The sequence below is a fragment of the Typopeltis vanoorti genome, chromosome 15 (assembly GCF_054136105.1).
Source record: "Typopeltis vanoorti isolate ZY-2024b chromosome 15, IOZ_Tvanoo_1.0, whole genome shotgun sequence".
Lineage (NCBI taxonomy): Eukaryota > Metazoa > Arthropoda > Arachnida > Uropygi > Thelyphonidae > Typopeltis > Typopeltis vanoorti.
This window is the reverse complement of record NC_143563.1, coordinates 92,157,002-92,168,143: the sequence shown is the minus strand read 5'-3', so window position 1 is coordinate 92,168,143 and position 11,142 is coordinate 92,157,002. Positions and strand designations below refer to the sequence as shown.

The 11,142-nt window shown below is 37.7% G+C and overlaps 1 protein-coding gene across 1 annotated transcript in view; it reads left to right on the top strand.

The window, feature by feature from the left end:
- The first annotated feature begins 332 nt into the window (after positions 1-332).
- LOC150098975 (heterogeneous nuclear ribonucleoprotein 87F-like) overlaps positions 333-11,142 on the top strand; it is an 86,741-nt gene continuing 75,931 nt past the window's right edge. Inside the window, exon 1 of the mRNA XM_090405784.1 lies at positions 333-353. Within this exon, the coding sequence (XP_090261910.1) occupies positions 333-353 (21 nt within the window). The remainder of the gene's footprint in view (positions 354-11,142) is intronic.

The following is an 11,142-nucleotide window of genomic DNA, read 5'->3' as shown; positions in this document are numbered from 1 at the left end:
GCCTAAACATCTCCTGCTCCTCATCCTCTGGGCTCCCTGGATTAATAATTAATATCACATTAATAATTAATACCATAAAATTAATGATTAATAATACTAATTAATAATTAATTAGTATTATTAATAGTATGAATAATATTAATTATTAATAGTATGAATAATATTAATTATTAATAGTATGAATAATTTATATTATTCATACTATTAATAATACTAATTATTAACAGGCAAAATGACTTCTTACACAAGAAGAATGGTTGCATCCAAATGAATTTGGTGTTCAGAGTCTGGAAAAGTGTTGTTGAATGAAGTGAAAGTGGATGTGTATAAAAATGTCTAAGTTAGTACCACTGGTAAGAAACCAGAATGGGACAGTTAATATAAAGCATCAGGATAGCGGTGGCCTAAGAGTCTTTTGCACTTTATGTCCACTAATACAAGGAGCATGTGGAACAAGGGGGAGGATTTTTTGGTATTGGTTAGTTCATCCTGGCCAAAGGTTGTTGGCATTAGTGAGACATGGCTGACAGAAGATGATATAGTTAGTTGGGATAGAATGTGAAGGGCAGTATCATCGACAGGGTATAGCATGGAAGTAGCCTACTTCACGGCGCTCGTTCAGCCATATTGCAGTAGGCGCATCACTACGCTAACAATTCCTGTTAGCTTAGCAAGTGCGGAAAGAAGTTTTTCCAAGCTAAAACTGATTAAAAATTATTTGTGAACAGCAATGACCCAAGAAAGATTGGTTGATCTAGCAATTATATCGATAGAGGCGAACATTATGGCTTATAATTTAAATTTAGAAGAGCTTATAAACAGTTTTATTGTTTATAAGTTTATACGTTTAATTAATATTATTATGTAATCATTTTGCATTAATGTTTCTCTTGTAATAAAAACAAAATAGCAATTAGAGACTTTCTTATATTTTTGTCTTATACTATCAGGGGCGATATTTAATTGTTTGCCTTGGGGCACGATCTAATCTGGTGACAGCCCTGGTGAAGGGTATAGTGTGTTCAGGGAGGAGAGAGAGAAAAGAATGGGGTTGGAGTGTTAATGATGATAGCCAATGAACTGCAACCAAAGAAAGTAGAAGTTCAACTGTAGGTCAGTGAAAATAGCACATTTGAGGCTATCTGGTGTGAGATAGATGCCAGCAGAACAAAGTATACAGTTTGATGCTGCTATATGCATCGGCAAATAGGCTCATTGAGTGGAGGGCAGATAATTGTTATGGAGGATTTTAGCTATGGGAACATAGATCGGAAGGAGGAAAGGAGACTGCAGCTACTAAGGAATAATTACCTGAGACAGCATGTGATGGAATATACTAGGGTTTGAAAGTGCTCAATCTAGTAATTGCATCTGAGAATTTGTCTATAACCAATATGACCACATTGTCACTAATTGCTGAGAGTGATCATACAGTCTTGACTTGGGAGGTGGTTAAGATATATGCGAAATTACAGGGCTGGTAAGCATGACAAGCTTAAGAGATCGCTTGGATCAGTGCCATGGAATATGAAACTGCAAGGGCTGTATGTTGATAGTGCTTGAAAAGTGGGATAGGGAGGGTTTAAGGGAAGTAATGATAGACTGCATACCTAGAATCAGGAGAGTAAATTAAGTGGGAGTTAAATGGATGAATATCATCATTAAGCTTGAGCTGCACAAAAAGAAAAAAATTGTGGAGGGAATTCAAGGAGAAAGGTGACCAGCAGGGACATAAGCAGTACAAAGCACAGGCCAGAAGGGTAACCAGTGTGGTAAGAAAGACAAAGCAGAGTAGGAAAGGAAATTATCATTGCAAGCCAAAGATAATCATTGCAGCATATCAAAAGAACAGTTCTTTTGATATGCTGCAAGTAAAAGAAAGAATGTTTATGGCAGAATGATTTTAATGAATGCTGATGGTAGGGAGGTAACTGAATCAGTCGAAATAGTAGAATTACCAGGTGAAGATATTGCAGTAACGAGAGAGACAAAGGCTTATATGGGAACTGAATTAAATGAAATGTTGGTGCATAGCATATTACAGAACCTTAATGTGAATACAGCTATAGGATTAGATGATATACCAGCTTGAGTTTTATGTGAAGATGCTAGTGCCCTTGTTTCTCTCCTCTTCTCCTTTTTACACCCCCTTGGGGTCTAAAGAGGAGAAAACAGTTCCATTGCATAAAAGAGGCACCAAGACTGATGTATAAATTACCATCTGATCAGCAAATCAGATGTTGTTGTCAAAGTGCTGGAGAAGTTGGTCAAGAGCAAAACACAGGAATGCATAAATAGGTTACTGTATGAGGGGGGGGGGAACAACATGGTTTTGTGAAGGGTAGGTCATGCATCAGCAACTTGCTCGTGTTTTTAAAACAGTGACAGCTGAGTTGGATAAAGGTTTACACTGATACTGCCGTACTTTGCAAACGCCTTTGACAAGATTGTACATGGATTTCTAATCAGTAAACTGCAGTAGTGAGGTGGATAAGAGTGGTTGATGGAGAGATATCAGAGAACAGTTTATTCAAGAGTAGAGTACAGAAGAATGCCTGTGACTTGTGGCATGCCACAGGCTCTATTGTTGGGCTGCTACTGTTTAATTTGTATATTAGTGATATAGAAAAGGATCTGAGAGAAACTGTTCAGTAGTTTGCCGATGATGCAAAGTTGGTAGAGCAATAGTTAATACAGATGATGATGATAAAATTTTGCAGGATGATTTGGATAGACTTGCAGTCCGGGCAAATGAGAATGGATGTCAGTTTAATGTGGCATAGTATAAAAGCTATGCATTTTGGGATGAAAAGATTACCATCTGTATACTGCTGCAATGATGGAACTATGCTCTAGGATATCAGTTCCCAACTGGTGGTATGCGTACCCCTGGGGTACGCATACTTGCTGGGCTGTTCAGTGGTACGCGAAAAATAATCAGTAATGGCAGAAAAACAAGTAAAGTAAACAAAATGCAAAGTGTTAGTTATGGAACAATAAACATCAGTATTTAAAAACAGCTATTTTAAAAACATGGGGTAAAATTTATAGAAATGGGTTTAAAAGGGTACATAAGTGGAAAAAGGTTGGGAACCACTGCTCTAGGAAATTGACAAAGTGAGAAATTCAGGAGTGTTAGTGGAAGGGGAGTTAAAGTTTAGGGGGAACACTGCAAAAGTAGCTAAAGCATTGACGAGCAGGTTATTATTCCTCTCTATCGAGCCTTGATAAGAAATCATCTTGACTACTGCGCACATATCTGGTCACCAGGGTTTATTGGTGATGCGGAAGAGGTGGAAAGGATCCAGTGGCAAGTTACCAAGGTGGTAGCAGGTCTATGGAATGAACCTTAAGAGAACAGGTTGAAGATTTGTGGGTTACAGAAATTGGTTGACAGGCAGAAAAGGGGTTATATGATTGAGGGATTACTGAGAGGTTTTTACAAGATTAATTCAGAGGAAATTTTTCACAACAGGTCTGCTGGTGGGAGAACTAGGGCCATCCATGGAAACTGAGTAAACGTGTAGTTAGCAAGGGTGTTAAGAACTAGAATTTTTGTTTGGAGAGTAGTGAATGAGTGGAATAGGTTGCCACAGTCTGTGGAATGAGTTCATAGCAAAGTATGATAGATACTGCACAAATGTTGGATAGTTCTTGACATGGTGTTTAGAGTCTCCCTTGATAAGTCTAAGAACTCCTTGGAGTAGCCTGTAATAATAATAATAATCCTATTCAGTGGTCTTAATGGTCAAAGATGGGGAAATGAAGGGAAATAACCACCACATAGCCTGTAGACTTAATGCTGAAGGTCTCATTCAACTAAGCATAGCTATCATCCTGTACTTTCAATTCATTCCCACTCCTCCATTCACAAAAATTCAAATGTAGCCTGCTCACTATATAAAAAATCCACTCCTTACTTTCTTATTTACTGTACTGTTATACAACTTCAGGAACAGCTTCTCAATCTTTTTTTCAACAGAATACACTCATCCACACTCTTACTTATTTAAATAACTTTTGTGGCTTACACATATATCAAAAATATAGAATTTTTTCCAAAACTGCAATATATTTCATCTAATGTTACATGGGCATCATCAAAAGATAGACTTCCAAACATTAATTACAATAATAAGTCATAAACCATGCATACATATCATGTCTCAGTTGTAGCTGAAGTACATGATTACACCATTAGAGTTCAAAGGAACAAATGTAAAAATTTTTTTATGCAATAAAAAATAAATGAAAAAAACTTATGAACAATTAATAATGATCACTTCCCAAAATTTGGAGATTGGTAAAATCTGGAGACTGGTCACCAGGATTTCTTGGTGATGCGGAAGATGTGGAGAGGATCCAGTTTCAAGTTACCAATGGTAGCAGATCTATGGAATGAACCTTACGTGAACAGGTTGAAGATGTGTGGGTTACAGAAACTGGTTGACAGGTAGAAAAGGAGTGATATGATTGAGACATATAAATTACTGAAGGGTTTTTACAAGATTAATTCTGAGGAAATTTTTCAGAACAGGTCTGGTGATGGGAGAACTAGGGGCCATCTCTGGAAACTGAATAAGAGTGTAGTAAGCAGGGGTGTTAGAAGTAGGTTTTTTGCTTGGAGAGTGGTGAATGAGTGGAAGAGGTTGACAGAGTCTGTTGTGGGTGCCAAGACTATGAATGGGTTTGAAGCAAAGTATGATAGATACTGCACAAATGTTTGACATGGTGTTTAGGGTCTCCCTCGATGAGTCTAAGAACTCCATGGAGTGGCCTCTAGGAATAATAATTATACCTACCGCACAAATGTTGGATAGTGCTTGACATTCTGTTTAGGGTCTTCCTTGAGGAGTCTAAGGACTCCATGGAATGGCCTCTAATAATAATAATAATAATACCCCTCCTCCTGCCCTATTTCTTTTATCTTCTCTGAAAATATAATATCCATTACTTTCTCTTCCTGTAGCTACATCATTCTGACAATCAAGTTGAGCTGCCAATACCAAAAACTCCTCTCCTTTATTTCTGACGCTTTGAGCATTCAGGTACATGAATTTCACCATCCCCTTGGACCCACAGTTACAATTACATAATGTCATTTTCTGTCCATTCAGATTCCAAACGTGGGAAACTGCACCTAGTTCTTCGCAATGATTGCTGCACTCATCATATCCCCTTTTGTGCAGAATGAATGTGCATAAAACCTACCAGGGGTAGGTATTTCTGCACATTCATTTTTGCACTCACACTCATTTGCCTCAGGGATGGACAGACACATGCTTGATTGCAACTCCCTAATAACTGTAGTTTCCCTGGTTTTGCACTTCAAAACTCTTGTTGAACAACATAACTCCAAAACCATTTAAGTGCAGTCCATCAGGAGGAATTTCATGGATGTAAGGACCATATACAGGTCCTTACATCCATCAAATTCACTCCACACATCTATAAACTGCACACCATTCCTCATGCACAATCTTCTCATTGACTCAGTGGCAATCGTGCCCCTTCTTTTTAATTCTGTACTATCATAGCTAGGCAGCGGTCTCACAATCTTTACTTTCTTACTCTTCATTTTTGTTTCTTTAACAACTCTTTCATATCTCTCTCATTGCATATTTCTCACCTTCCAAGTCATTTATGCCTACCAAAACAATTAACTTGTTCACTTCTTTCTTCTGCAAACTTAAAGGTTCACTAACATCCTTTATCTTTGCACCTGGAAAACATGCTTTTGCCACTTTCTCATTAAGTATACCTCTTATCATCGAATCCACATACAGTACTATCTCTTTTCTACCAGTTTTTCATACTTTTATTCTTTTCTCATTCGCTCTTTCATTCTCCGTCTTTCTGTACTACATGCCAATCACTTCTCCAGTTGCTAGAGTTCATGTTTTGTCCTTTGGAGGAATCCGTGTAAGCATGCAATTTCTTTCCACGCTTGCATCTTGTCATCCACATTATTACTTTCAACCACTTCCTTCAAACTCTCATTTGTATTTTGTGCAGTATCATTCACTGCTTCTGCTACATTCTCAAAACACTTTCACCATCCTGCCTTATATTCATAATATCAGTCACTTCATTCTTTCGCTCCCAACATGACTTGCATTTCTTCTGCTCACTTATGAATATCAGAATGGTATCCTACAGAAGGAAAGAGAGAAAGGAAGATCAAAGAAACAGTGGGAGGATGAGATTAAAGAGATAGAGAGAATTCAGTGGCATAGAGCATCAGAAGAGTTGATAATAACTGAGATGATTCTCTCCCACCAGTTGGAGAGAGTGACCATATGGTTTTGACTTGGAAAATGAATAGACATGCAGGAGTATCAAAGAGATGGGAACATATGTGGAATTATAAGGCAGGTGATTATAATAGTCTAAGATATCAACTTGGGGAAGTTTCATGGAGAGAGGAATTGGAAGGCCAGAATATCATTAGTGCGTGGGAAATTGTGAAAGAATATTTATTAGCAGCAATGGTAAGTTGTATACCACGAGTGAAGAAGAAGGACACAATTTGGAGTAAAGTGGATGACAAACAATATTAAGCAGGAATTGCATGCGAAAAAGAGGCTATGGAAGATATAAGGAGACAGGTGAAGAGAAGATGCATGAAGAATATAAGACACAGGCCAGAAGAGTGACTAGCATGGTAAGGAAGGCAAAACTAGAATATGAGAGGAGATTGGTAAGACCCAAAGAAAATCCTAGGGAATTTTTTAGCTATGTGGCCAGTAGGAGGAGAAATGACTGTGGAAGAATGACATTGCGGGATAAAAATGGGAATAGAGTGACTGATGCAGAGGATATAGTGGAATTGTTCAATGAACACTTTATTGGAGTATTTCATCCTGCAGGAGTCAGTTTTAATACTACAGGGATAGAGCAGGTTCGAAGTTTAGAGGTACAGGAGGAGAGTGTGTTTCAAATACTGAGTACTCTGGATGTCAGTAAAGCTGTGGGACTGGATGGTATTTCACCACAAGTTTTGAGAGAAGGTGCTGGGGAACTGACAGTGCCTTTGATCTGGCTTTTCAATGAAAGTCTGACTGTGAGAAAGGTGCCCATGGAATGGAAGTAAGGTAAGATAGTGCCATTGCATAAGGGTGGTAGCAGACTGGAAGTGTCTAATTATAGGCCAGTTTGCGTGTAATCAGTAGTTGTTAAGATCTTGGAGAAAGTAGTGAGGGACCGTATACAGCATTGGGCAGATGAGGGTGGTGTTATCTGTGAGAGTCAACATGGATTTGTGAAGGGGTGCTCTTGTTTTAGCAATATGCTAGCCTTAAAGTTACAAGAGCATTAGATGAGGTAAAGGCATATACTTCCATTTTCTTAGACTTAGAGAAAGCATTTTACAGGGTGCCACATGATAAACTGATATTTAAGTTGCAGCACATGGGTCTGAATGTCAGATTGGTAAACTGGATTCAGGATTGGCTGTCCAATAGGTAACAGAGAGTTATGTATGGTGGGATAGTTTTAAGGAGGCAGAGGGTTACAAGTGAGGTCTCACAGGGTTCAGTACTGGAACCTTGGGATATATTGTTTAACCTTTATATCAATGTCATTGTCAGTGGATTACAAGGGGATATTTAGTTGTTTGCAGATGATGCGAAGCTGGGAAGGATTATTAGTAATAGTGCAGATGTGGTAGCCCTGCAAGAGGATTTGAATAAGCTAGATAGATGGGCAAATGAATGGTGGTGTCGGTTTAATGCAGCAAAATGTAAGGTCGTGAGGTTTGGGAAACATCGATGGGATGCTGCATACTCTATGGGAGGAGTTATACTGGAGGAAGTAGGGGAGACAAGAGATCTGGGGTTGATGATTGATAGAAACCTGAAATTTAGGGGACATATTGCAAAGGTGGTGAAAATAACACAGAGGATTGCTGCAATAATGAGAAGGACACTGACCTGCAGAGATAAAAGGATTATCATTCTGTTGTATAAGTCTCTGATCCAACCACACTTAGACTATTGGTTTCAGACTTGTTCCCCAGAATTTGAAGGGAATAAATTAACTGTGGAAAGGGTACAAAGGCAGATAACAAAGATGGTTTCAGGACTGTACCATGTTAGTTATGAGGATCAGCTGAGGTAATGTGGACTGCAGAATTTGGTGGATAGAAGAAGGAGATGTGATGTGATTGAGACCTGTTGAGAGGTGGTTACAAGGTTGACACTGTGGAGTTCTTTTGCTTGGTTGAAACAGCAGGAAGGAGTGATGACAAGAGGCCATCGCTGAAAGTTACAAAAGGAAACTGTTTGCAAGAGGGTGAGGAGTGGTTTCTTTGCATGGAAGGTGGTTGAACCATGGAATGCATTGCTTGATGGAGTGGTGAGAGCGAGAACGGTCAATGAGTTTAAGGAGTGGTATGATACACTTTGTGTTTCTCGGGGGGGGGGGGGACCATCCCTCGATGAGTCTTGATAAACTTTGTGTTTCTTAAGAAGGACCTCCCACGATGAGTCTTTTGACTCGATGGAGGCCTGAATAATAATCATCATCATCATCATAATAATAATAATAACAGAAATGCTCAAGATAGGAATTAAATTCAAGACTTTGGGGGAAGCCTTCACCCAGTTTTGGACTAAACATAGATTATGATGGTGGTGCATGAGCATTTTTAATACAGAAATTAAAAAATATTTTGTTTGATCCATATTGTGGGTATTCTTTCATTCACAGGTCTCAAACATTTTCTTTACTTTGTGTATCACCCCCCCCCCCCCCCCACTCCATCTACTATAAAAGCTGCTGCAAATTCATGTTTCCATGATTCTTTCCCAATAGAAAAAAATTGTAAATTTTCTATTTGCATTATTTTCCAATCCATCTTTTTTTTTTTTTTTGTTTTTTACTGTCACTTATTGTAATTTATATTGATAGATTTCTGATATGAGTGCTTTAAATGCTCCCATCTTATATTGTTCTTGTATTCCCAAAATCATAATCCAGTAAGCTTTTCTTAAGTTTGCACAACTCTCATCTCCCAACCTAGAGGACCAGATTCCTGTATTTACATCCTGCAGAAATAATGCAACAAAGCTTATACCCTTAGACATTGAATCTACATTGTCCACAATTTCTTATTCAATATAATCAGAGCGACCTTAACAGGAAACAAGTTCCAGGGGTTTCCCTCCATCTATCACCAAGAAGGATGTACCTCATAGGTTGTGGCTTCTCCACCAGAAATACAATGGAATTACCACCATCAATATACAATGCCATCTACCACCATCAATAATATTTTTTAATTAGAAGAAACACACGTATAAACCACAGTGAAAATTATTTAATTGTAAATATTTCATCCTAAGTATCTTAGGACATCATCAGTACAGTATTTAAACAAAATTAGGAATAACATACAGTTAGGGCACATGATTACAATAGAATCTCATGAAAACGTGCATAACGTGCTAAAGTAGTAAAAAAAAAAAAAATGTTAATTATTTAACACAATTTTGTATGATAATTTCCCATACTTTAGGAATAGTAAGAACGTCATTGCGGTTTAGGTTTGGTCTGTGTAGTAGGGCTTCAGAACTTTCTTTGTATAAATGTTCATGTTTAAATAAAGATCTATGTAAATGTTTAGCCTTTTCCCAATGGATCCTATGGTTTGGATTTTCAATTCCGTGTTGAGAGAGGCCAGAGCCATAAATTCTAGGAGGTCTTGAATGGTATGTCTTAAGTTTTTTGATTGTTTCTTCATCTAAGGAGGAAGTTTCATTAAGTAGCTTATTTAATTTTCCGAGTTGACGATTCGTAGGATCAAAATCCAATTTGGAGTAAGTATTACGATCTCGAAGAAGTAAATTCATTTTTCGGTCATATGAATTGGTATCAAGAACCACAGTGGTATTTCCTTTATCAGCTCTAGTAATGATTAAATTTTTGTTACATTTTAAGGAAATAATAGCTTTCAATTCCGACGGTGGGATATTTAATTCTGAAGGTTTGGCATTGTAGATCACTAAAGTGATCTACAATGAATTTACTTCTTCGAGATCGTAATACTTACTCCAAATTGGATTTTGATCCTACGAATCGTCAACTCAGAAAATTAAATAAGCTACTTAATGAAACTTCCTCCTTAGATGAAGAAACAATCAAAAAACTTAAGACATACCATGCAAGACCTCCTAGAATTTATGGCTTACCTAAGCTACACAAAACTAACGTTCCACTTAGACCCGTCGTAGACTGTATCGGCTGTCCAACGTACAAGTTATCAAGATTCTTATCTAACCTTCTCAGCCCTCACATAGGCCACTCAGTCTCTTCAATCAAAAATTCTACTGAGTTTCACACAAAAATTAAAGACATTCAACTATCAAAAACTGACTTGTTAATCAGCTTGAACATTGTCTCCCTCTTCACAAACATTCCCCATAAAGAAACAATAGAATTACTAACTCAAAAATTTCCGTCTGATATAGTTGAATTGTTCAAGTTTGTTATTGCATCAGGTTACTTCACCTGGAAAGGTCAAATTTACAAGCAAGAGGAAGGAACAGCAAAGGGATCTCCTTTATCACCAAACCTAGCAAATTTGTTTCTAGAATACCTTGAGGAAAAAATATTCACTTTTGAACCCAAACCAAAAATTTGGCTAAGATATGTCGATGACGTATTTGCAGTCTGGAATCATCCCGAACCTGAATTACAACTGTTTCTAGATAAAATTAACCTTCTTCATCATCGCATCAACTTTACGTTAGAAAACGAATCTCCACAGGGTATCTCTTTTTTGGATTTACACATCAAAAGAAAAGAAGACGGTTCCATCGCCACGTCCGTCTTTCGCAAGCCTACATTCTCAGGTCGCTACATTCACAATTCTTCTGCTCATCATCCATCTCAGAAATCTGGCATTATTAAATCACTAGTTTCCAGAGCACACAAATTCTGCTCCTCTGAAGAATCTTTAAACCAGGAATTAGAAGTTATCAAAAATACAGCCATCCTAAATGGATATAATCCCAAAACAACTCAAAAAATCATCAGTCACTTCTGCATACATCAAACCAGACAGGAAGAAGTGCATAGGATTCCCATACCTTACGTTAAAGGCATCTCAGAATGTCTTTCTAAAATTATGAAGAAATACAA